We start from the raw sequence: 27,075 nt of genomic DNA on the forward strand, positions 1-27,075 counted from the left end.
ATTCTGTGTGATTCTGAGCTGGTGAGGCTTGGAAAACAGCCAAGATATGCAAGATGATGCATTTGTTTTCTTAGCGCACCCTGAGAAAGAGGATGGGTATTGATTGGAATTAGTGAACTCTGTTTGTGGTGATGCATACTTCTTCAATAACAGCAGCCAAAATTTTGCCAAAACAACTCATGCACCTTATGCACACCTCATGTTTACACTGAGACAAAAATCTTTTGAGGTGGGGCCTGACCAAAGTATTTGCACATGCAGAGACAGCTCGCATATAAATCGCTGTTAAAGGTAGACTAAAAGTGTCTCAGTCTCTTATGGCCTTTCTACCTATGAATAATGAATGATGCTGAATGGGCATGTGGGAAAATGCACCTAAATGGATGGAGACATTTAACAGGATCTAGCACCTGCTGGTGAATTTTAGAAATGCAGCTGAGAGTGATTAAAGTCTTGTCTTGCTATGAGTAAATTTTCACAGTAAAATTTATCTTTATCATAGTTTTCATTACAATTTCCTACTGTCCTCTATTGTTCTAACCCGTGACTTTTTTTTCTAATTAAGAGGAAGGTTGAGGGAATTTGGCCAAATTAATTATAATCGATAAGAAAATCCACTTCTATTTCCTAATTTTACTTCCTTACACTGAAATCTAATTACATTTAGGATGTAAACAAGTTACAGTTGTTTTACAGTGAAAGACTCTTCTGTGTGTTACCAATACAGGTCAGAATTAATGTCTCAACTCTGCCAGTACTAATTGTGTTACATTAACTAATAAGCACTGTATCCTTCCATGTGGCCCCAGAAGCAGGAAAATAAGCTCTAATGATTGTAATTATGGTCATGTGTGAGCCACTTGTCTACAGAATTTTGTGACAGAGTGACTGTCAAAAAAGAAATTTCAGGAACAGCAGCAAAAATATTGCATATTAAATTTGTAATTCCATTTAGTATAACCCATTATGAACAGAACAGACAACATGTTACATCAACAAACAATTTCCTACTGATCAGTTAGACCACTCAGCTTTTTGCTCTTGTTCCATTACGTGTTTGCAAGAGGAAAACTGAGGTTTAGGATTGAGAAAAACATACATATGTCTAACATTTTATGATGTTGATCACGTTGAAAGATTTACTTTGTGGCACTGACTTAAGTCTTTACTTTACCCTTGTCAATCAAATTGTGACTAAAAAACAAAAGTGAACCCCTTCTGGGAAATGGTTTCAATAAGGAGGTAGCCTATAATGGCTGCTTGTTTCATAGTAGAAACATTGAAATGAATTTACCATTTAGAATACATAACAGGAGCTAACAGTTAAAGTCTATACATAGTTTGATGAAGTTTCATATACTATCTCCATAAGATCTGAATTTTGATAAATGAGAGAATTACATTTTCCATACAGTGAATGCACTGACCATAGTCACAATTTGTCATAGATAAACACTAGGGCTAGATAAGGGCTGACAAAGTAGGAGTAAAAAAGCAGTAGGAGTAGTCAAACCCAAATAAATATTGTGGCAGAACATATGCCATCTGACACAGAGTATGACACTAGGCTGATTAATGCTGAAATATATCAATGCAAAGTGTAAAAATGCATGAAAATCAGTGTCTTCTACTTGTAGAGACATAAGTTAACAGCATTTCATCCTGAGGTAGCATATAAAATATACAAAGTAGAAATGCTGTAAATTCAGTAAAACATTTGAATACCAATCCAAATACCTTTCGTATGTTTACAAAATTGCAATGTCAATCAATGGTACAAGTTATGTCAAATGCCGAATGTCATTAAATTTGCATTTTTGTGACTTTGGCAGCAGAAGCAAAACTTAACACAATATTATCCATTGTGTTGTGGGTATATATGATGATCAAAATGAATGTTTTAAAATGGAAAATATCTCAATTACATCTCCACATAATTACGTGAAGTATATACAAATCCCATTTCCAGACAAGTTGAAACATTTAGTAAAATGCAATAAAAACCAAAATCTGTGATTTAAAAAAATATTCCTATATACCTTGCACGTAACTGCCAAATATACAAAAAAAAAAATAATTAAAAAGATTTCAGTTATTTTCAGTTGATTGTGTTTTGTAAATATAAAAAATTATAATTTTTATGCCTGCAATACACTCAAAAAAAGATGGGATACAGCAAAATAATAGTAAAAAGTTTTAGAAAATCTATGCATCCCTGAAGTATTACACTATAAGCAGGTAATTATAAAAATATAATCATAAGCAGGTGATTATATTAAAAAAATAATGATAAAAAACATAATAGGAGCATTTGAATAGCATACTTTATACTGAGACAGGAAATCTGGAAAAATACAAGGTCATGTAGGGTAAGGCTGGCACAAAGCTTGAATGAGTGTGTCATTTCAAGCCCTCAGGTGGCACTGTATAAACTTTCAGTGGTAATTATACACTCTTAAATATAAAGGTGTTAAAAAAGGTTCTTTGAGCAATGCCATAGAAGAACCACTTTTTGTTCCATAAAGAACCATTTTTTGATAATATGTTTAAATTGGGACCTTAAGACAGGACCTTAAAAATCTTAATTTTTAAGTGTGTAGTCACATGGACATGGGAGTACTTCAAAAAATCTTAAGTGTCCACCACTTAAAAAAAACCTGACACTCTATTAGACTAGGAGAAAGCCATATATTAGTTCTATGCGTAAATGCTAACAAGTTTTCTGGGCCTTCACTCATCTTAGATGGTTCAAAAGACAGAAGAAATAAGTGCTGTGGTCAGAGGAGTCCATGTTTCAGCTTTGTTTTCATGGAAAGTGAACATCATATTTCTGTGGTAATGATGAAAGATACCATTCAGAAACATATCATAGAAGTTTCCATTTATGTGGAGACCAAACATTGGGTTTTTAGAGGCATAAGCTGCTGTCAGGATGACGTCCATTTTTACTTCAGCAAAATAATTGCAGGCCTTTTTCCGTGTTACAACAACATGGCTTCATAGACAGAGTATGGGTGCTTGACTGACTTGCCTGCAGTCCAGATTTTTCCCCTATGTTGCATCATGAAAAAGAGAATCAGGCAAAGGTGACCATGGAGTATGAGCAGCTGAAGTCTTGTATCAAGTCAGAATGGGCAAAAATTACACTTGCAAAATTTAAACAATTTATCCCCTGTTGCCAAATATTTAAACAGTGTAAAAAAAAGCCAAGATGATGTGACAATTTTTTGGAGTGTGTTGTATACATAAATTTCTATGTGTTAATATTTACAAAATACTGTCAAATTGTTTGAGAATACACAGGGAAATTTTGTGATTTTGCCAGTTAAATAAATAATCAAGATTTATAGGAAAGCAGAGATTTGTATTGTATGTTATTCAATGACCCTACCTTTCTGGAAATGTGGTTTGTAAGACATAAATTAGACGTCATAAATATATACTGAGAGGAGTTGGTATGTTCTCCCCGTGTCTGCGTGGGTTTCCTCCAGGTGCTCCAGTTTCCTCCCACAGTCCAAAAACACACGTTGCAGGTGGATTGGCGACTCAAAAGTGTCCGTAGGTGTGAATGTGTGTGTGTCTGTGTTGCCCTGTGAAGGACTGGCGCACCCTCCAGGGTGTATTCCCGCCTTGCGCACAATGATTCCAGGTAGGCTCTGGACCCACCGCGACCCTGAATTGGATAAGCGGTTACAGATAATGAATGAATGAATGAATGAATGGAATATATACTGACATACCGAAGCATGTGTAAACAAATTCCAGAACCTTATTAAGTTTAAATCATATGTTTACATCCTAAACAGGCAGACTTTTCTTTTTAGGTTTTGCTTAAACATGTACAATACATAGACAGAATCAGTTTAAATACTTAGGTAAACTGGCCATAGTCTTATCATCTTTTACACAGCACCCTAAAAACAAATATTTGATTTGGGAGGAGTTACATACATAATTTAATTAGCATCCAGTTCTCAGATCACATGAAATAGCACAGGAAATCAATTCAAGAGTTGCAAAGTTAAGTCCAGATTGTAATGATAATCACCAAATATGCTAAAGATAAAGGAGTTTTGCAAAATTTTCACTAAACGTTGGGTTTTGTGTTTTCATTTATTAATTTCCTAACCAGTTAATGGTAATAGTAAATGTTTAGAAAATAAATAATATTTTTACAAATACTCTGCATAGTTGTAAACCGATTAGTCATTACTTCCTTGTCTCTGTGCTCGTTGTACATTTAATCAGCTCCAATTTCCATTTAGGAGCACCTGGAATTTCTACAGTTACAGAATAGGCAGTCTGTTGCTTTGTACTTTTTGTTAGCCCGTTTTTACTCTATGAGTAAACAAAGAACCAAAACAAGTGCACTTGTATGGCAGGTGGACCTGAATCAATGGGCAATGGATGGCAATAGGAGGCAATTTTAATATTGTGGCTGATTGTTATATAGTGCTAAAAAATCTATGATTTCTTGTGTTACTCTCCCCATAATTGTCTGGCAGAAGTAATAGAAAATTACAGCTCTGAAACAAAATGTTGTAATTACATCAAGCATTACCTTATGTCAAAAACTGTCAGATTCTTTGATTAATGTTTAAAGATGTAAGTAGCATTCACACACAACCTAATAAAAATTTCTGTCTAGTCCCTTTAATCTCATATATTTGTCTTTATACACAATAATACAAGTAATAGCACAATAAAGAAATTAGATTTTCATATATGTGAGTTGCCTCACAGGTGTGTAAAATGGGCAGGGCACCACAAATCCTCCTGCCCTGAAATACAGGTAGCTTTAGAACAGGAGAGTTTACTGAACTGGGTGAGGCATAATCACAGATATGAGAAAGAGATACAGCAGGTATACACAGCTAGTTGTAGTTAAACCATATCTCAGGTGAGTGCAATTTATAAGATGTTATATAGCATACATTTTTTTAAGAGAACTTGATTGCACACATTAATTGCATTGGCTTGATTTTAGTTTATAATCATCAGTAGTAGACATTCTATTTGAAGAGAGTAACTTGTCATTAAACGGTCAAAGTGAATTTCTCTTCTAGAAATACAGCTTTAGTGAGCTGAAATCTTTTCTGTGGTTCTTTTTCTGTTGTGGGATAGTTGGGGTCTGGAACCTTGAATATATGCACATTTTTTACCTCAAGTGAGCAAATATTCATACACATGAACAACATCATCCAAATGTTTTAGACCATCTTTGAAATTTAAGCTGTAAGCTGTAAGCTGTTGAGCTGTAAAATTGTATTTGTTGGGATGGCATATATTCAAACAATTTCTGACTGCTTTTCAAGGTTGCCCAGTGTTTGTAATGACAGTATATTATTTATAATTGCAATGCCTCACCTCAATACTTAAAACACAAATTGCAAGTCTTATTGGCATGACTGATATAGACCTTTTAATTTCTTAGTAAAATTTGCTTCAGTACTAAATTAAGAAGCACATTTCTGGCAGTAACTTGTCTTGGCTGATTAGCTATGTTTAGCCATACAGTGGCTGAAGTACATTACGGAGAAAGGGAAGTTTATATATATTAAAAAAAAAACTTTCATTACTAAATTGTTTAAAATCATGTCCTCACGTAACCTGAGACATTTGCCTACTTTTTATGTATAAAGCCTGGACACATGCAGACACATGCACACAGCTTCACCAAGCTATGCACTCCAGTTCTATCTGTAAATCTTCAGTACAACCTCTCAGATTCCTGTCACAAATGACTGACTTACCAGGATGTTTGCCTTGGACTGCAGAGTTCAATTAATCAAATGCTAAGCAAATACCAGTGTTCAGAAGAAATCTGTTCACTGGACCGGACCAAAAATCAACAAATAAATAAATGCATTTCCAAAATATCATTCTGCATCAGCTGAAATGTTTGGCTGTTTTACAGTGAGTGTAATTTTAGCTCATATTGTTAAAAAATAACCTATTCACAAAAACTGATATCAGTTTACATTTATGATGGGGTTTATGGTGCACTCATACAGATTTTTTACATATACATTCAACAACAAACATTAGATTATATCTGTAGACATGCATTACAATATTCAAAGCCTCATGGTCATGTCTACATTATCTCATAATGCAAGAGAGCATTATATTGGAGTTTTGATTTATGGCCATTATACCTAACATACAGGCTGTGATGGGATGAAACACTTATAGTATCATATTTCAAATACATTATTGAATGTATGCACATTACTGAAGGATGTGCAATGCCCAGACACTGAGCTAAAATATGTTTAAAATATTTATATATACATATGAAACTATATAACATATATAGTTTCAATGTTGATAAATACAATAATGCTTAGTATTGGTTCATTAGAGCAATGGTTGGCTTATGACATACTGAAAGTGCTGTCATTAGTGACACGTTTCTGCAGTTGTGCATTACTTTGCCACATCTGATTAGGTTGCATAAAATATCATCATCAATAGTACATCAAATGCCTGAAAAACATGCTTTTATACCTTATACAATGTTAGGCTGATCACCTGCCTTCAAAGAGCAAGTTGAAACATGGCAGATAATCAGGCTGCAGCATTCAGGCACATCATAACTTGCCCACTGCTTCTAATGGTTACTGTATTTTGTGTGTATGTGTGTGTTTGGTGGGGGCATATTGTGATACTGTGAATATGTAATGCTTAGAACATAAGAGTCTATGCTTGGCACACACACACACACACACATTCATTCATTATCTGTAACCGCTTATCCAGTTCAGGGTCGCGGTGGGTCCAGAACCTACCTGGAATCATTGGGCGGGAATACACCATGGAGGGGGCGCCAGTCCTTCACAGGGCAACACAGACACACACACACACACACACACACACACACACACATTCACACCTACGGACACTTTTGAGTCGCCAATCCACCTACCAACGTTATGACTTTATGACTGTGGGAGGAAACCGGAGCAAACCCACGCGGACACGGGGAGAACACACCAATTCCTCACAGACAGTCACCCGGAGCAGGAATCGAACCCACAACCTCCAGGCCCCTGGAGCTGTGTGACTGCGACACTACCTGCTGTGCCACTGTGCGCTCTCTCTCTCTCTCTCTCTCTCTCTCTCTCTCTCTCTCTCTCTCTCTCTCTCTCTCTCTCTCTCTCTCTCTCTCTCTCTCTCTCTCTCTCTCTCTCTCTCTCTCTCTCTCTCTCTCTGTCTCTCTCTCTCTCTCTCTCTCTCTCTCTCTCTCTCTCACACACACACACACACACACACACACACACACTAAAGAAACAGATTTGGAACTGATGTTCAGTGGTACAGACAATACAGCATCACTTTTCCCCTTTAATCAGCAAGCAGATCTCTGCTAGGTATGTAAACCTATCCTTCAGATCAATAAAGTTCTTCACTTTACAGATAGAATCAGAAAATGGACTGCCTGTATGCTCTGGGAATACTTGCCTGGAAAACACTACCTTAATTTTAGCTTATAGAGTTGTGTTAACTTTTGTGTTTAAACTAATATACAAAAACAAAAATACAAAATGTTATCATGTATAAAGTGTCATAAATAAAGATCTTAAAGCCCTTTTAAAGGATTTGTTATTACTTGGAGTTGTGTGCATTTCTGTGTTAAGCAAGTTATTTTACCTAATTTAAAAAGTGTAATATTTATAATGTATGGGAAACAGCACAGACCAAGTATTGTGTCTAATGATGGAATAACTGCTGCATTTTAAATCTGAAACAGGAGCTGGACGAAGGCTGAGGGGACCTGAACAAGACACAGAAGATGATTCAGTGAGTGTTTTTCAGTTATGTTTGCTTTTGACAAAGAATGTAGAAAAAAAACCCTATACTTTCCCCAATGATAATAACAATAACAATTATGTGGCATCACTGATTTATTGTTTCAATCTAGTTTGATAATTATTTTAACATTGTTATGGACTATTGTTAGGTATGTGATGAACCTGAGATTTTAGAGGGGGAAAGACCTCGTCCTCAAGGCTCCTCACCTGTAGAGGAATTTCCAGCTGAAAAAAAGGTACATGACTCCTGGTGTGACTGCTCTAACACTGCAAATAAATCCTTTTTAATCATTTGGTTTATTTGTTTATTAAATATGCATATCCATATACATTGTCAGGCAGAGGACAACATAGACATACCACACAAAAGTGGCAGCATCAAAAAAAGCAGACGGGTTGGGTTTGGGTCTCTATTTGATAAACGCTCCTCTGCCAAAATGAGAGAAACAGAGGTCAGGCTTTACCATTATTCTTACTTTTTTTTTTTTCTACCTTATTAAATGTATGTTTAATAAGCATGTCACATATAAAATGTTATAGTGTGTTTATTTTTTTTTGTTAATTTCATGAACCTATTTGTATTCTAAAGTTTGCAGTTTATTTACACTACTTTAAAATTCCACTGATATGTAGTTCATAAACCTCAGACTAGCCTCAGAAGAATCTCAGAGAAATGAGAAGGAGCTGATTATAGAAAACATCATTTGTTCTTTCAGGACATACAGGGCGATGGAACTGAAGTAATTGTAAAAATGGTAAAAGAAACATGTGCTGAAGGACTAATAGTGACTGGAGGAGGGAAAGAGGGGATTTTCATTAAAGAAGTGAAACCAGATTCTCCTGCTTCAAGACACCTGACTGTGAAGGAGGGTATGCAAGGCTATATTTAATACAGATACTAGTTATTTATAAAAGAAGGAAAAGAAGGAACACCCATTCGCATTACTTTAAATACTCAGGTCAACAAGTCTTACTCAAAAAACTAAAGTGTAATTCAGTTTGCATTGTTTTTGATGTAGTTACTCCCCAGGATTTTTATATAAAGGGATATAAGAATAAATAATTTAATTGATGTGAGCATGACATAAATAAATATCTAATGTACCTTCATCTACTAATAATTGTTTAACTTATTACTAAATATCTAAGAATACATTTCCTTGTATCTCACCAGGTGATCAGATACTAAGTGCTACAGTATACTTCGATAATGTGTCTTATGAAGATGCACTTCAAATTCTTGAGCATGCTCATCCATATAAAATGGAATTTTGTCTAAGACGCAAGGTGGAATCCCCCATACCAGAAGATTATGATATACACCCAGAGGTTACCACAGTAATTACATGATTTTGATTTCTCATACAATATTTGGCATTTTCATTTGTAAAATAATTAAGATACACTTCTTTGATGCTCCTTAGGACAATGAGGGGGGCTCCCCGCAGATGAGAAGTCCAAGAAAGAAAAAACAGCAAGACCGCATCTCATGGCCAAAGTTCCCCACATTTGGCAAGGCACACAGAGCACAATTCAAGAGATCCCACAGCACCTCAGAAGCAGAGGAGCATAAGAAATTAGAGATGAGCCCACCAACAAGTGACACAGAATCCCCATGCAAATCACCCCTAAAATCTCCAGATGGAAAAGACAAGAAAAAGAAGCAAAAAATTAAACTTAAAATGAAAGGCCACAGGAGCAAGTCTGCTGAGGATACTCAGAGGAAAGAAAATGAGCTGACCTCTGAGAACTCTGAGATTTCACAGGGCCAAGATGAAGCTGAATATAAGGATTTACCCAAAACTGCAAGTGAACATGCATTTCCAAATGTGTCAGAAGTGGAAATACAACATAAGGTTCATCTAATTAGTCTCACTAATACACTAAAAACCACAGATGTTTCAGATGCTCTTACAGGGCTTTCTGGAGTTGATATTAAGACCCAAGAGGAAGGAAAGGTAGAGATATCAAAACTGAAAGTTAGTATTCCTCAGAAGGAAAAATCAGAATTAGACAGAGATAGTCAGGCAAAAGACATATTAAGAATCAGCAGAACCTCAGATCCATCTACATATGACACTGTTGTTTGTCCTGTCACAATGTCAGAGGCAGAAACATCTCAACTTTACACTGATGTCAATACAGAGGAAATCAGCAAGGATAGTTCAGTGAAAAAACAGGAATCGGGGAGTAAGAAAGAGGAAATGCCCAAACCTGATATTTCTGTAGATTTGTCAGATGTAGGAGCACTAAAATCATTGCCAAGGCCTGGCAGTGATAAACAGTGGAAGGAAAGAACTGTATTTGAAAATGAGACGTATGGGATTCGAACCAGAGGTCCACTGGCAGACATGGCCACATCAAAGACATACTTTGCTAGTACAGTAAATGGTCTACAGTTTATGCCATCTGATTCTTTTGAGACAACAAAAGCCAGCGATGTGTCGGAAACTGTCACTATTATTTCACAACCAAAACCTAATGATCTTAGTGCAGATTTAGCTACAGATGCAAAAGACTCAGCTTTGGAAATAAATGTTTCAAGGCTACCAATGGAGACAAATTTTGATGACATTCTAGCTGGTCCAGAGAAAAGGTCAAAATCAGAGTATAAATTGCCAAAGGTCAAAGATCACTCTGGAATTGTAATCCAAGAACCAGTCAGAATGACACAAGTGGAATTAAAAAATCTCCCAAAGCGAGAAGACATTGAGATTCCAGGCATGGAGGATAAAGTATCAAAACGTAGTCATCAAACTGCTGGAATTAAAGTACCAAAGCTTGAGAAGATTATAAATATTACTAAGGAGAGAGAAATCCAGGCTCAGCGGGCAGATGAAGATTTCAATGTTGAAGATGTTAAAGAAGCTGTTTCAAAATTCCCAGCTTTGAAACTGCCTGAAGGAGATATTACAGGAGTACTTGTACAAAGAGAAATCACAATTATGGAAATGAAAGCAGATAAGACTAACATCACCCCTAGAGGATCCCCTCGTAAAATATCTAGCACAAGTGATGATTATAGCATGCAGATAACAAAAACCAAAATAGGCAAAGAAGAGTCCTCAGGTACTGATTTAGAAGAGGGCATGGTGATCAAGGTATCAAACGTTCAACAACCATATGCTGACGAGCAAACAGTCACTATGACCAAAATAGACTACACAAAGCCAAAAGGTGAAACCCAGCAAATAAAATCCGACAAGGTACTGATTACAGGTGATGGGAAAACAGGAGATATCAAATTCAAACTCCCAAAGAGGGAAGACATTGAAATCCCAGGAATGGAAGCCATAGAGGAATCAATTGTTCAAACCACTGATATAAAAGTAAAGAAAGACCTTCATCAAACCCCAGAGTTACAAGGTATAAGCAGTTCGATTTTAGTTGAACAGCCCAGTGCTCAGATTTCTCATACTGAAGTAACTCAAAGACACATAGGTAAGAAATCAAAAATTACCCAAATGTGCATGCCAAGCATTGGGATCACAAAACCTGATATTCGGTTCCCAGATATTGGTATTGAATTACCAACGAAGGAAGTGACTTCTAAAAAGGATACTGGAGAAATAAAGGAGGTAAAATTGGAAGTAGATGTACCTCATATTGATATCAAGCTGAAAGATATCTCTGGGCCCAAAACTGCAACAGATCACAAAATCACAAAAATGAAAACAAGCCTACCAGACACAAAAGTTAAACTACCGGCCCAGTCAGCTGACATAAAATACTCTGATGAAGACACAGTGGATCATATTGTCAATGTTGAAATGATGGATATTAAAACTGAAATGCAAAGCAGAAAGTTCAAACTGCCAAAATTTGAAATCAGTATTCCTGAAGTAAAAGCACCAAAAATGATTGTAAGTGCATCAAGAAAAGATGTCCCAAAAGGAACCTCAGAATGGTCAGAAGACATTTCTGCAATGGATGTGGATATAAGGGAACCAAAAGAAACATTTGACATCTCAGTCGATTATGGACACATCAAAGAAGATAAAATAAGTGTTTCTGATGTAAAATTAAAACTCCCAGCCAAGACCTCACCAGAACCTAAAAAAAGCCCTGATACTCAAATGAAATTGCCTATCAGGCCACTATCATTTGATATGGAAAAGCCTGAAATAGAGGAAGACACTAAAACACTCTTTGTGAATATGAATGCTAAGGAAAGTCAAAATGAAGGCCAAGCAAAAAAATTCAAGCTACCAAAATTTGGGATAAAATTTCCTGAGGTGAAAGGACCAAAATTAGATTTAAGTGCAGCCAAGACAGATCTTGAGATTTCTCTACCAGAACGAAAGATAGAAGTACCCCACCAGGATGGTGAAGTACAAGAATTGGAAACCAAGGTGAAAGCTGTACCAGAATTAGAATCTAAAAATATTGACTTAAAAACTTTACCAACAGCCTCTTCATTTCCCATATTTGGGTTATCTAAGTCAGAAGTGAAGGTCCCAGACACTGGTGTTTCACAAGCAGAAGGAAGTATAGGCCTAGATGCAAACATTACAGTTACAATAGAGAATGCTTCTAAAGTACATCAAAAAGATGAAAGAAAGTTTGGCTCTCCAACAAAGTTTAAGCTTCCTTCAATCTCACTCCCAAAATTTGGAGCTAAAGTCCCAAAGGAGGAAGTAGACATTGCTAGTGTAGATGTACAAGCTAAAGAATTTGACATAAGACTACCAGATTCAGAGTTAAAATTGTCAGCAGAGCCAGTGTTAGTTGATGTAAAAGAACCTGAAATACAACATGAGGAGAAATCACTCTCTGTAGATATGAAGTCACAGGACATTCAAACGGAAACGCAAGGGAGTACATTTAAATTGCCAAAATTTGGGATCAGCCTTCCTGAGGTTAAAGGACCAAAACTAGGTACCAGTTCAACGAAGACAGAGAAGGACATTTCTGTACCAGAGGGAAAGATGGAAGTGCATCTACATGACACTAAAGTGCTAGAAGGGGAGATTGAAGTGAAAACCGACATACCAGAAATGGATTCTAAAAAACTTGATGTGAAAATGAAAAGACCAAGCTTTTCATTCCCCAAATTTGGATTCTCTAAAACTGAGATGAAGGCATCAGAAGCAGATTTAAGTCTTCCACATGCTGATGTGTCTGTAACAGAAGTAAATGTAGACCTGGAAGGGGCAAAAATAGACACAAAAGTAGCAACAGATGATATAGAACAAAAAGATGAAACTAAGTTTGGCTCTCCAACAAAGTTTAAACTCCCCTCAATAACTCTCCCAAAATTTGGAGCTAAAGCACCTAAGGAGGTTGTAGAGATATCTGCTGTGGATGTACAAACCAAAGGACATGATATAAGTCTACCAGATTCTGAATTAGAAATTTCAGCTGAGAAATTATCTGTTGATGTAAAGATGCCTGATGTAAACACACAGGGGAAATCACTCAGTGTTGATATGAAGGCTCAGGAAATCCCAATTCAAGGTCAAGGGAGTACGTTCAAATTGCCAAAATTTGGGATCAGTCTTCCTGAGGTAAAGGGTCCAAAACTAGATTTAAGTACAACCAAAACAGATGTTGATGTTCCTCTTCCAGAGGCAAATATGGAAGTGAATCTGCCTGATATTGAAGTGTCAGACGAAACAGCCAAAATAAAAGCAGATTTACCAAAAATAGATTCTAAAGGTATTGATATGAAAACTAAGCAACCAAGCTTTTCATTCCCTAAATTTGGATTTTCCAAATCTGAGAGGAAGGCTCCAGAAACTGAAGTAAGTTTTCCACAGGCTGATGTTTCAGTAGAAAAAGGAAATATAGACCTGGAAGGATCAAAAAAAGAAATTAAAGTGACAGCAGATATTGATATTGAACAAAAGGACAAAACCAAGTTTGGCTCTCCTACAAAGTTTAAACTTCCTTCAATCACACTCCCAAAATTTGGAGCTAAAGTCCCAAAGGAGGAAGTAGACATTGCTGGTGTAGATGTACAAGCTAAAGGAATTGCCATAAGTCTACCAGAGTCAGAGTTAAAATTGTCAGCAGAGCCTGTGTTAATTGATATAAAAGGACCTGAAATACAACATGAGGAGACCTCACTCCTTGTAGATATGAAAGCCCAGGACATTCCAACTGAAAAGCAAGGGAGTACATTTAAATTGCCAAAATTTGGGATCAGCCTTCCTGAGGTTAAAGGACCAAAACTAGGTTCCAGTTCAGCAAAGACAGAGAAGGACATTTCTGTACCAGAGGGAAAGATGGAAGTGCATCTACCTGACAGTAAAGTGCCAGAAGGAGAAACTGAAGTGAAAACTGACATACCAGAAATGGATTCCAAAAAATTTGATGTGAAAATGAAAAGACCAAGCTTTTCATTCCCCAAATTTGGGTTTTCTAAAACTGAGATGAAGGCACCAGAAGCAGATTTAAGTATCCCACATGCTGATATGTCTGTAACAGAAGTAAATGTAGACCTGGAAGCGGCAAAAATGGACACAAAAGTAGCAACTGATGATTTGGAACAAAAAGATGAAACTAGGTTTGGCTCTCCAACTAAGTTTAAACTTCCCTCAATCACACTCCCAAAATTTGGAGCTAAAGCACCAAAGGAAGTTGTAGAGATATCTGCTGTGGATGTACAAGCCAAAGGACATGATATAAGTCTACCAGATGCCGAATTAGAAATGTCAGCTGAGACATTATCTGTTGATGTAAAGATGCCTGATGTAAACACACAGGGGAAATCACTCAGTGTTGATATGAAGGCTCAGGAAATCCCAATTCAAGGTCAAGGGAGTACTTTCAAATTGCCAAAATTCGGGATCAGCCTTCCTGAGGTAAAGGGTCCAAAAATAGATTTAAGTACAACCAAAACAGATGTTGATGTTCCTCTGCCAGTGGCCAAGATGGAAGTGCATCTGCCTCATATTGAAGTTTCAGACGAAACAGCCAAAATAAAAGCAGATTTACCAAAAATAGATTCTGATTGTACTGATATGAAAACTAAGCAACCAAGCTTTTCATTTCCTAAATTTGGATTTTCCAAATCTGAGATGAAGGCCCAAGAAGCTGATGTAAAATGTCCACAGGCTGATGTTTCAATAGAAAAAGGAGAAATAGACCTGGAAGTATCAAACAAAGAAGTAAAAGGAACAACAGATGATTTTGAACAAAAGGGCAAAACCAAGTTTGGCTCTCCTACAAAGTTTAAACTTCCTTCAATCACACTCCCAAAATTTGGAGCTAAAGTCCCAAAGGAGGAAGTAGACATTGCTGGTGTAGATGTACAAGCTAAAGGAATTGCCATAAGTCTACCAGAGTCAGAGTTAAAATTGTCAGCAGAGCCCGTGTTAATTGATATAAAAGGACCTGAAATACAACATGAGGAGAACTCACTCCTTGTAGATATGAAAGCCCAGGACATTCCAACTGAAAAGCAAGGGAGTATATTTAAATTGCCAAAATTTGGGATCAGCCTTCCTGAGGTTAAAGGACCAAAACTAGGTTCCAGTTCAGCAAAGACAGAGAAGGACATTTCTGTACCAGAGGGAAAGATGGAAGTGCATCTACCTGACACTAAAGTGCCAGAAGGAGAGATTGAAGTGAAAACTGACATACCAGAAATGGATTCTAAAAAACTTGATGTGAAAATGAAAAGACCAAGCTTTTCATTCCCCAAATTTGGATTTTCTAAAACTGAGATGAAGGCATCAGAAGCAGATTTAAGTCTTCCACATGCTGATGTGTCTGTAACAGAAGTAAATGTAGACCTGGAAGTGGCAAAAATAGACACAAAAGTAGCAACTGATGATTTGGAACAAAAAGATGAAACTAGGTTTGGCTCTCCAACTAAGTTTAAACTTCCCTCAATCACACTCCCACAATTTGGAGCTAAAGCACCAAAGGAAGTTGTAGAGATATCTGCTGTGGATGTACAAGCCAAAGGACATGATATAAGTCTACCAGATGCCGAATTAGAAATGTCAGCTGAGACATTATCTGTTGATGTAAAGATGCCTGATGTAAACACACAGGGGAAATCACTCAGTGTTGATATGAAGGCTCAGGAAATCCCAATTCAAGGTCAAGGAAGTACGTTCAAATTGCCAAAATTTGGGATCAGCCTTCCTGAGGTAAAGGGTCCAAAACTAGATTTAAGTACAACCAAAACAGATGTTGATGTTCCTCTGCCAGAGACCAAGATGGAAGTGCATCTACCTGATATTGAAGTGTCAGGCGAAACAGCCAAAATAAAAGCAGATTTACCAAAAATCGATTCTGAAGGTACTGATATCAAAACTAAGCATCCAAGCTTTTCATTCCCTAAATTTGGCTTTTCCAAGTCTGAGATGAAGGCCCAAGAAGCTGATGTAAAATTTCCACAGGCTGATGTTTCAATAGAAAAAGGAGAAATAGACCTCGAAGTATCAAACAAAGAAGTGAAAGGAACAACAGATGATTTTGAACAAAAGGGCAAAACCAAGTTTGGCTCTCCTACAAAGTTTAAACTTCCTTCAATCACACTCCCAAAATTTGGAGCTAAAGTCCCAAAGGAGGAAGTAAACATTGATGCTGTAGAATTACAAGCTAAAGGACTTGACATAACTCTAGCAGATGCAGAGTTAAAATTGTCAGCAGAGCCGGTGATAGTTGATGTAAAAGGACCTGAAATACAACATGAGGAGAAATCACTCCCTGTAGATATGAAGTCACAGGACATTCGAATTGAAAAGCAAGGGAGTACATTTAAATTGCCGAAATTTGGGATCAGCCTTCCTGAAGTTAAAGGACCAAAAATGGGTTCAAGTTCACTCAAGGCAGAGAAGAACATTTCTGTACCAGAGGGAAAGATGGAAGTGCATCTACCTGACACTAAAGTGCCAGAAGGAGAGATTGAAGTGAAAGCTGACATACCAGAGATTGATTCTAAAAAACTTGACGTGAAAATTAAGAGGCCAAGCTTTTCATTCCCGAAATTTGGATTCTCTAAAACTGAGATGAAGGCATCAGAAGCAGATTTAAGTCTTCCACATGCTGATGTGTCTGTAACAGAAGTAAATATAGACCTGGAAGGAGCAGAAATTGAAACAAAAGTAGCAACTGATGATTTACAACAAAAAGATGAAACCAAGTTTGGCTCTCCAACAAAGATTAAACTTCCCTCAATAACTTTACCAAAATTTGGAGCTAAAGTCTCAAAGGAGGAAGTAGACATTGCTTCTGTAGATTTACAGGCTAAAGGAGTTGACATAACTCTAGCAGATGCAGAATTAAAATTGTCAACTGAGCCAGTGTTAGTTGATATAAAAGGACCTGAAATACAACTAGAGGAGAAATCACTATGTGTAGATATGAAGTCAAAGGACATTCAAACTGAAAAGCAAGGGAGTACATTTAAATTGCCTAAATTTGGGATCAGCCTTCCTGAGGTTAAAGGACCAAATATAGGTTCCAGTTCAGCTAAGGCAGAGATGGACAGTTCTATAGAAGAGGGAAAGATGGAAGTACATCTAACTGACACTAAAGTGCCAGAAGGAGAAATTGAAGTGAAAACTGACATACCAGAAATGGATTCTAAAAAACTTGTTGTGAAAATTAAGAAGCCAAGCTTTTCGTTCCCCAAATTTGGATTCTCTAAAACTGAGATGAAGGCATCAGAAGCAGATTTAAGTCTTCCACATGCTGATGTGTCTGTAACAGAAGTAAATGTAGACCTGGAAGGGGCAAAAATAGACACAAAAGTAGCAACAGATGATATAGAACAAAAAGATGAAACTAAGTTTGGCTCTCCAACAAAGTTTAAACTCCCCTCAATAACTCTCCCAAAATTTGGAGCTAAAGCACCTAAGGAGGTTGTAGAGATATCTGCTGTGGATGTACAAACCAAAGGACATGATATAAGTCTACCAGATTCTGAATTAGAAATTTCAGCTGAGAAATTATCAGTTGATGTAAAGATGCCTGATGTAAACACACAGGGGAAATCACTCAGTGTTGATATGAAGGCTCAGGAAATCCTAATTGAAGGTCAGGGGAGTACGTTCAAATTGCCAAAATTCGGGATCAGCCTTCCTGAGGTAAAAGGTCCAAAAATAGATTTAAGTACAACCAAAACAGATGTTGATGTTCCTCTTCCAGAGGCAAAGATGGAAGTGCATCTGCCTGATATTGAAGTGTCAGACGAAACAGCCAAAATAAAAGCAGATTTACCAAAAATAGATTCTGATGGTACTGATATGAAAACTAAGCAACCAAGCTTTTCATTCCCTAAATTTGGATTTTCCAAATCTGAGATGAAGGTCCAAGAAGCTGATGTAAAATTTCCACAGGCTGATGTTTCAATAGAAAAAGGAGAAATAGACCTGGAAGTATCAAACAAAGAAGTAAAAGGAACAACAGATGATTTTCAACAAAAGGACAAAACCAAGTTTGGCTCTCCTACAAAGTTTAAACTTCCTTCAATCACACTCCCAAAATTTGGAGCTAAAGTCCCAAAGGAGGAAGTAGACATTGCTGGTGTAGATGTACAAGCTAAAGGAATTGCCATAAGTCTACCAGAGTCAGAGTTAAAATTGTCAGCAGAGCCCGTGTTAATTGATATAAAAGGACCTGAAATACAACATGAGGAGACCTCACTCCTTGTAGATATGAAAGCCCAGGACATTCCAACTGAAAAGCAAGGGAGTACATTTAAATTGCCAAAATTTGGGATCAGCCTTCCTGAGGTTAAAGGACCAAAACTAGGTTCCAGTTCAGCAAAGACAGAGAAGGACATTTCTGTACCAGAGGGAAAGATGGAAGTGCATCTACCTGACACTAAAGTGCCAGAAGGGGAGATTAAAGTGAAAACTGACATACCAGAAATGGATTCTAAAAAACTTGATGTGAAAATGAAAAGACCAAGCTTTTCATTCCCCAAATTTGGATTTTCTAAAACTGAGATGAAGGCATCAGAAGCAGATTTAAGTCTTCCACATGCTGATGTGTCTGTAACAGAAGTAAATGTAGACCTGGAAGTGGCAAAAATAGACACAAAAGTAGCAACTGATGATTTGGAACAAAAAGATGAAACTAAGTTTGGCTCTCCAACAAAGTTTAAACTTCCCTCAATAACTCTCCCAAAATTTAGAGCAAAAGCACCTAAGGAGGTTGTAGAGATATCTGCCGTCGATGTACAAGCCAAAGGACATGATATAAGTCTACCAGATGCCGAATTAGAAATGTCAGCTGAGAAATTATCTGTTGATGTAAAGTTGCCTGATGTAAACACACAGGGGAAATCACTCAGTGTTGATATGAAGGCTCAGGAAATCCCAATTGAAGGTCAAGGGAGTACGTTCAAATTGCCAAAATTCGGGATCAGCCTTCCTGAGGTAAAAGGTCCAAAACTAGATTTAAGTACAACCAAAACAGATGTTGAGGTTTCTCTTCCAGAGGCAAAGATGGAAGTGCATCTACCTGATATTGAAGTGTCAGACGAAACAGCCAAAATAAAAGCAGATTTACCAAAAATAGATTCTGAAGGTATTGATATGAAAACTAAGCAACCAAGCTTTTCATTCCCTAAATTTGGATTTTCCAAATCTGAGAGGAAGGCTCCAAAAGCTGAAGTAAGTTTTCCACAGGCTGATGTTTCAATAGAAAAAGGAAATATAGACCTGGAAGGATCAAAAAAAGAAATTAAAGTGACAACCGATATTGATATTGAACAAAAGGACAAAACCAAGTTTGGCTCTCCTACAAAGTTTAAGCTTCCTTCAATCACATTCCCAAAATTTGGGGCTAAAATCTCAAAGGAGGAAGCAGACATTGCTGATGTAGATGTACATGCTAAAGGACTTGACATAAGTCTACCAGAGTCAGAGTTAAAATTGTCAGCTGAGCCATTGTTAATTGATGTAAAAGGACCTGAAATACAACTTGAAGAGAAATCACTCCCTGTAGAAATGAAGGCCCAGGACGTTCCAGCTGAAAAGCAAGGGACTACATTTAAATTGCCTAAATTTGGGATCAGTCTTCCTGAGGTTAAAGGACCAAAACTAGGTTCCAGTTCAGCCAAGGCAGAGATGGAGAGTTCTATACAAGAGGGAAAGATGGAAGTGCATCTACCTGACACTAAAGTGCCTAAAGGGGATATTGAAGTGAAAACTGACATACCAGAAATCGATTCTAAAAAACTTGATGTGAAAATGAAAAGACCAAGCTTTTCATTCCCCAAATTTGGATTCTCTAAAACTGAGATCAAAGCCACAGAAGCTGATTTAAGTCTTCCACATGCTGATGTGTCTGTAGCAGAAGTAAATATAGACCTTGAAGAAGCAAAAAAATATATGAAAGTAGCAACAGATGGACCAAAGGACAGAACCAAGTTTGGCATTGAAATGTTAAACGTGACACCTGAAATGCAAGTTGATCTACCAGAGATAGATTCTAAAGGTCTTGATGTAAAACCAAAGCAGACAAACATTTCCTTTCCCAAATTTGGACTACCCAGATCTCAAAGTAAGGTTCCAGAAGCTGATGTGAATCTTCCTAATGCTGATGTAACTGTAGAGTTGGAAGGAACACAAACACACATTACAGTATCAACTGGACAAGTAGAGGGAACAAAGAATGACTCACCAACAAAGTTTACACTTCCCTCAGTCAAACTCCCTAAATCTTCTATACTAGAGATTAAGGCCCCAGATTTAAGCTTCCCTAAATCCTCAAGTGCACAGGCAGGTACTTCTATGCAAGAGAAAACTACACAACAGGATGTCATACAATCTCAAGAAACCAAAGAAAAGGAATATACTGCTGTCAAAGGCTCTCCAAATAAGTTCAAGTTACCTTCTTTTAAAATGCCCACATTTGGAAACACAGCTCAAAAGACCCCAGAAACCAGTTTGGAAGTAGCACAACCTAAGAGAGATATAGCAGAAACACATGATTTTCAGGCTGAACCTGATATCAAAGACACTGCTCAACAACCACCAGAAGCAGCTGTTAAAATGGAAGAAGGGGAAAAGGGTTCAACAAGTAAATTCAAACTTCCTACTATCAAAATGTCAAAGATTGGTATTTCAAAAACAAAATCTAAGGATGATTATAAAGATGCTACAAACATGAGTGTTACTCTTCCAGAGGTTATTGTAGAAGCCAAGCATAAAGAAGACACTCAAGGACATGACAAGTCATCCAGATTGACAATTGGTGATGTTCTCATGGGCTTTGATGTTGAATTTAATATGCCCTCCTTAGATGAAATTGAAGGAACCAAGACAGACACATCAACTCCTGCAAGACTGGAAAATGAAAAAGGAGCTAATTATGAACCATCAACAGAGGGCATAGCAAAATATAAGGAAGGAGGCACTCAGGAAATATCAGTGCTTAAATTTAAACTACCCAAGCTGGGATTCAATGTGTCCTCAGATGAAGGTAATAAGATAGCGGACCAAGAAGCCACTCTTGAAAACAGTGAAAAGCAAAGTTTGGATCAAACTTATCAGAAACCAGAGAACTTATCAAAACCTGAGAAGCCTAGCTGGTTCAGGTTTCCCAAATTTTCATCTCCAACAAAAACAACTACATTGGCTGAAAAAGAGTCTTCTCACCCTCCTGAGAAAACTGAAGACAGTCCAGTGAGCCATTTAAAAGAAGAGCCTGAGCAGAGTTCCTCAAAAGAGAATGAAGAGGACAGTGTCAGCCCAACATTGTCACTGAGATCATCTGATGCTTTTGCTGACGTAAGTTCTGCATTAACAACTGAACAGGTTGGTCTGACAATGGCATCTCCTACAAAAGTGAAAGTGAAATATTCTGAATCTACTGCAACTGTTGAGATTAGTGATTCACATGGTGATGTTATTACTTCAACAGCCAGGACTGAACTAATATCCATGGAGCCACACCAGCCAGTGAAAGTGAACATTCCATGCTCTTCTGAAATGTCTTCTTCTTCAGTGGACACTCAAAGGCAGATGTCAGGAGAAATCCACATAATTGTGTCAAATGAACAAAGTGTACCAGACACACACACTGCATTCCTTGCAAATGTAGATACACACAATATTCAAACAATGCTAGCAGGAGGAGCAATAAAATCTGACTCAGTTCAGGACATCATGTTGCAAAAAGAGCAACACACTTTGGTAGAGAGGCATATTGTAAAAGAAACAGTTGGTGAGGACAAAGAGAAAGTAGCTGTTACTAGAATACAGATTGTGAAAGGAGACTCTGTCGAGCCCATGTCTTTTGCCACTGCCTCATCAATACAAAAGCTGAGAGACACAGTACACACTGAGAAAATGAGGTTTTTTGAGAGTGCAGATTCAGATAAACAAAATGTAGAAAGCAATGAAACATTTTTAAGGCATATAGATTCCTCCACAGAAGAGAATGGGGGGAAGTAATTTAGCTTACACTTTGAGAAACAATGATTATTGGCTGTGCAATCAACTGATTAATTTATATTATTATTGGCATTTATATTCTGTATATAATTAGAAGTGTATGCTCATAATATAAGTAAGAGCCAACTAAGACACTTATAACAGAATAATCATACAAAATATGGATACATTATAATAACTGTATTGTTAGCTAAATAAAATGAAGACAAGCTTTAGTATCAATATCTAAATATGTACTCCTCTTTGTGGAAACTGTCTACAGTGATGTCATATAAAATAAACACATTCACAAATGTTTATAAAATTGGTGCAACAACTGACGTGTTATTGGTAACATTTTACTGTAGGGCAGTACTCATAAAGCTACTTGACTATAACATAGATTCATGAAAACAACTAGTGACTAATGAGCCTAAGCTTAAACATATACACAGCATGTTTCTATAGCATGTTCTACAAAGACTGGTGCCCTGTCCAGGGTGTGGTTGTGCCCTGTGCTTAGTGATTCTAGGTAGGTTTCAGACCAATTCTGGCTAGGATGAAGTGGGTATGGAACGTGAATTAATACATTATTCTGATAGCTTTGTAAAGACCTGATTTTAAAAGCTGGTTTTGTCCATTTTATTTCATTTGACATAACACATTTGTTATTGTTAGCAGTCATTATTCTGACGCTGAACTGTCTCATAAAACTTTTTGTGTGGAAAGAACATATCTTATAACAACTGACTTTGTAGATTTGTGTATACCACAATGGCATAATGCTTATGATGTGACAGTCAATATTACTTTGTTGAAATAAAACTCACCTGATACCAAAGTTGTCAAAATGTTTATGAAAAATGAAGTCTATTTGAATAAGTTTTAATGTTTATACAAGTCTATGTGAGTAGTAATGAAGAGTTTATACAGGTGTCGTGTAGCATTATAATCACTGCTCTACAATGAAGGATTACAATATCAAAATTAAATTAGTATAAATTATTTTGTTTTTCTGTACTATGCTATTCAATATTATCTAATAATATAAGGTTCTGTAATATTGCATTCATGTAAATAAATGGAGATGGAATATATGTAAAAAATATTTGAAAATTCCCTTACTTTGTCCTATATTATGTTACTATAGGAAACAGTATGATTGCTCTTAGTTAAACTGCTGTGCAGGCAAGTATAATCAAAAAGATTTTAAAATTAAAATGTTATTTTCATAATTTCAAAACGTTCTACCACCTTTCTAGGTCTTCCTTTCATATTATAAACATTTATTTATTATTGCATAACAGTTTTGCTAAACATTGCATGAATGAGGACACCAGTCATTACTACTGAGATTTGTTAATTCTTATGCCATAGGCCACAAATGTGTGGAATTATTGCAAATAAATATAAACACCTAACACTTTTCACATAACATTTTTATTTATTTTTCAAATACATTCAATAATTTAATGCATTCTTTAAAATTTTTAATGACGGAACAGAAAACTTCCCTTACAAAAACACAGACAAAAAAGGATCCCATAGTAAAAACAATCAATACAATGGAATGAAACAATAACTGTACAATTATGTATGAAATTAAAGAAACACTGTGTAAGTAAAATTGTAACAATTCAGTTAAAATTTTTTAATCTTGGGATAATTATAGAAAACTTCAGTTACCAAAGTGATTATAATGTTTTTAGGTTCTTTAGCAAGCAAAATATTTCATCAATATCCCCATTAATAAAATTTTGACCATCTGATGAATGTAATTCATCTGTAGATTTTGTATCAGTTTGTTCATCAGCAAATGCTTTGTGGCAGTCTGACAGGTCTATGCCATTCCCCATTGCTTTGATGTGGAGCTTGGCACTGATTCCAAATGCCCCATCTGACTCGTGATAAATCTGTGAAGCATCTTGGATCTCATCTCTTCCATTTGCTATGTTTATCTGTTTAAATGGACTCTGTGCAGTGAATTTTACCACTGGCAAAACTGAATTCTGTTCTGCAAAGTCATCAGTATTATCTTCACTTTCAGTAATGGAGTGACAGTCCATGCTAAAAGTGCTGCTTAGTTCTGATTCCTTGTCACTACATTGTTCTGTTTTCATTTTGAGTGGAAGCATGTTTGTAAATTCATTTGACTGATCTTTCATACTGGATGTCTTAAAAGGTGAAGAATCAGTATGATCATTAATTTGATATACTTTTCTTGATATAAAGTAGTTTTCTGGAGAAAATGACATTTCACAATTTTGTTCATCATCTGAAATGATTGATTTGTAGACACTTAGTGACCAAATAGAAGCTTTAGACTTGCTTTCACTCACATGTGACATGTGACTTGAGAATAAATCTTCTGCATCATCTTCTTCACAACTGGTCATTTTACTGTTATTTGCAGTACTGAACTCTGGCTCATCAAGCGTAGATGTTTGAGTAAATTCTTTTAACTGGACAAACTTCATAGAGTTGTGTGATTCATCCACTGAGATATCATTAAGAGGGCTTATGTATTGTTGTTTTACTTCAGGCAAATCATATCCTCTCTGTTTTGTGTTTACATCCTCCATATCAATATTATGACTGTAAAGGTACTCATATTTTGAGGAAGATGAAGAAAGAGAACCTGACTTTTCAGTGATCAATGCATCAGTCCATTCACTGTTAATGAGTGAAGTGTTCATTTCTGATTCAACTACACTGTCAAACTTTAATTGTCTTCCATATGGCTGTCCAACAAGTTGATTTATTTGAACAATCCCCTCTGATTTTAGCAGATTCTTCTTATGCTTTCGATAAGTCACAGAAAAGGTGGAACGTTTACATTTTCGTGATAAGCCGTACTTCTTTTTTCTGAGTTGTGCCTTTGGAAAGAATATTGATCTAAGAGCCTTCTGGACAGAAACATTACTCAAGGATACTGTGTTTACATTTGCCAGCAGGTTTGCTAGTAATGAATTCAATCCAGTTGTAATCGCTGTACTGTCTCCTTTTAACTTTTTAACTGAATTGGTGTTCTTCGTTTTTGTCTTTGTTAATGAAGGTGAAAAATGCTTGTAATTTTGAGGCAACACAGGAGTCCTTTTGAATTGGCTTTTTCCTTTCTTAGGGGTCATCACTGGGGTGCCACTGTGAACTTTGTTCACTGGGTGAAAATGTGAAAATAATCTTTTTTTCAAAAGATCCTGAGTGTCATGGGGTTCAACTGACAGTAAAGGTGTACTCTGGAAGTTTTCACGAAGCACATGGTTTTCTTTTTCCCCAGAGGGTGTGTCAAGCATAGAGACACAACTTGGAGTGAGTGAGTAATCACATAGAACAGGAACAATTTGGTTAGACTTTAACCTAAGCACAGACCTAGAGATATTTGATGCTTTGGAACTGTTAGTTGAAATATTGTTGTTTTCTTGTAGGTGACTACATTTATTTTCCTCCATGTAGGTGCTGTGATGAGAGGTATAATTGGAACTCCTATTCCTGATGGTATTCACAGATTGTGGAGTTACAGCAACTAAGGGCAAGTTTTTGTCCAAATCGGCAACTATGGATGTGTTCTTGTGTAAATCAGTGCTCATATTATTTTGGGACTCTTCAGAGAACTCTGGAGAAGGACTCATGACCTTTTCTTGTTTAAAGAGAGTTTGCTGTTGTCCTGCCTCTGCTAATTGAACACCCGCTGGATTTGGCTCTTCCTGAAAAACATTAAGCTCTCCCAATTTAACATCAAGCATTACAGTAATATCTGATTTTGATCTGTGGGTATCCATTTGACGACTGATGTTACTTGGAAGACTGCTATCGTCTTGGTCATTGTAGCTTTGTTTAAAATGTATGTTGTCTCCAGAAACTTGTTCATCTGCTGAGATTCTAGAGCTGACACTTGAATCACACAAATAGGAACATGAAATGTGTTTACCCATGCCACTTGAAAGATCAGTGTCATTGCTGTCATTGTTGTTGACTGTTTTACTTTTATTCAAATTTGTGTCACCCCCAGAAAATGACATATTTTGACAGTCATTAGGTGAACTACCAGAGCATAAAATGCTTCCATCTTTTGTGTCATAACTTGTGAATTCTTGTAATAGTTCAGCTTCTCCATTGCTGTGCTCACTGCAAGTTGGCTGACATATAAAGTTAAATACATTGCTCTGATTAAACAAGTCATCTGAGGCTTCATGTCTGGCAGTGTGTTGTGTAGACTTGTTACTGAGGTTTACATCCTCAACATCTGAGAAGCTGGAGCTCTCACTTGATTCAAACACACAAGGCCTTGAAATATGTAGAGTCTTTCGCCTTGTGCCAGAAAACGGTGTAGTGTAGCCTTTGTACTTTCTTGGTAGGACAGGTGTTTTTATGTCAGCCCTCCTTCTGAATTTAGCTTTTCTGCCACATTTCTTGAACGCCATATCCAGGCCAGTTTGGTCTCTTGTGAGATGAGACTCCGCTTCTATTTCCTGCTGGCATATTTTAACTGTGTCTGTAATGTGCATCCTTGCCATGGACACTTCAATATCTTCACCTTGACTGGCAGAGAGCAGCTGCCCATGATCTGAGATCCCACACACTTTTGTAGTGCTCAGAGTATTGATTCCTGCTCCAAAGACCTCAGTGATGCTGAGATACTTGGCACCATGTTTCGCAAGCTGTTGCTGGGTTGATGAGAATTGTGTTTCCTGCAATGTCAGTATTCCCTTCAGTTCGTCTTGTGTGAAGTGCCTCAAAGGATTCTCATCATCTCCCATGACTTGTTTTGTCAGGGATCCTTTAAACAGTTGTCTTCTGTAAATCATTTCTTCCAGTGTGCCACAGGTGATAAGACGGTAAGTTTCAACAACCTTAGTTTGACCTATTCTGTGGGCCCGACCTACTGCCTGCGCATCATGAGATGGATTCCATGATGG

At 36.9% G+C, this 27,075-nt stretch overlaps 1 protein-coding gene across 2 annotated transcripts in view; it reads left to right on the forward strand.

The window, feature by feature from the left end:
• Positions 1-23,135, forward strand: part of LOC136705324 (protein AHNAK2) — a 25,143-nt gene extending 2,008 nt beyond the window's left edge. Inside the window, exons 2-8 of one of the 2 annotated variants that reach the window (XM_066678806.1) lie at positions 7,754-7,803; positions 7,964-8,050; positions 8,153-8,266; positions 8,531-8,684; positions 8,989-9,143; positions 9,239-21,514; positions 21,648-21,773. In XM_066678806.1, the coding sequence (XP_066534903.1) occupies positions 7,754-7,803; positions 7,964-8,050; positions 8,153-8,266; positions 8,531-8,684; positions 8,989-9,143; positions 9,239-21,514; positions 21,648-21,662 (12,851 nt within the window). In that variant the 3' untranslated portion in view covers positions 21,663-21,773. Of the gene's footprint in view, positions 1-7,753; positions 7,804-7,963; positions 8,051-8,152; positions 8,267-8,530; positions 8,685-8,988; positions 9,144-9,238 lie in introns of both variants that reach the window. The other variant, XM_066678805.1, reaches the window with a different exon arrangement.
• The last annotated feature ends 3,940 nt before the right edge of the window (positions 23,136-27,075 follow it).

Source organism: Hoplias malabaricus, chromosome 8 (assembly GCF_029633855.1).
Source record: "Hoplias malabaricus isolate fHopMal1 chromosome 8, fHopMal1.hap1, whole genome shotgun sequence".
Taxonomy (NCBI): domain Eukaryota; kingdom Metazoa; phylum Chordata; class Actinopteri; order Characiformes; family Erythrinidae; genus Hoplias; species Hoplias malabaricus.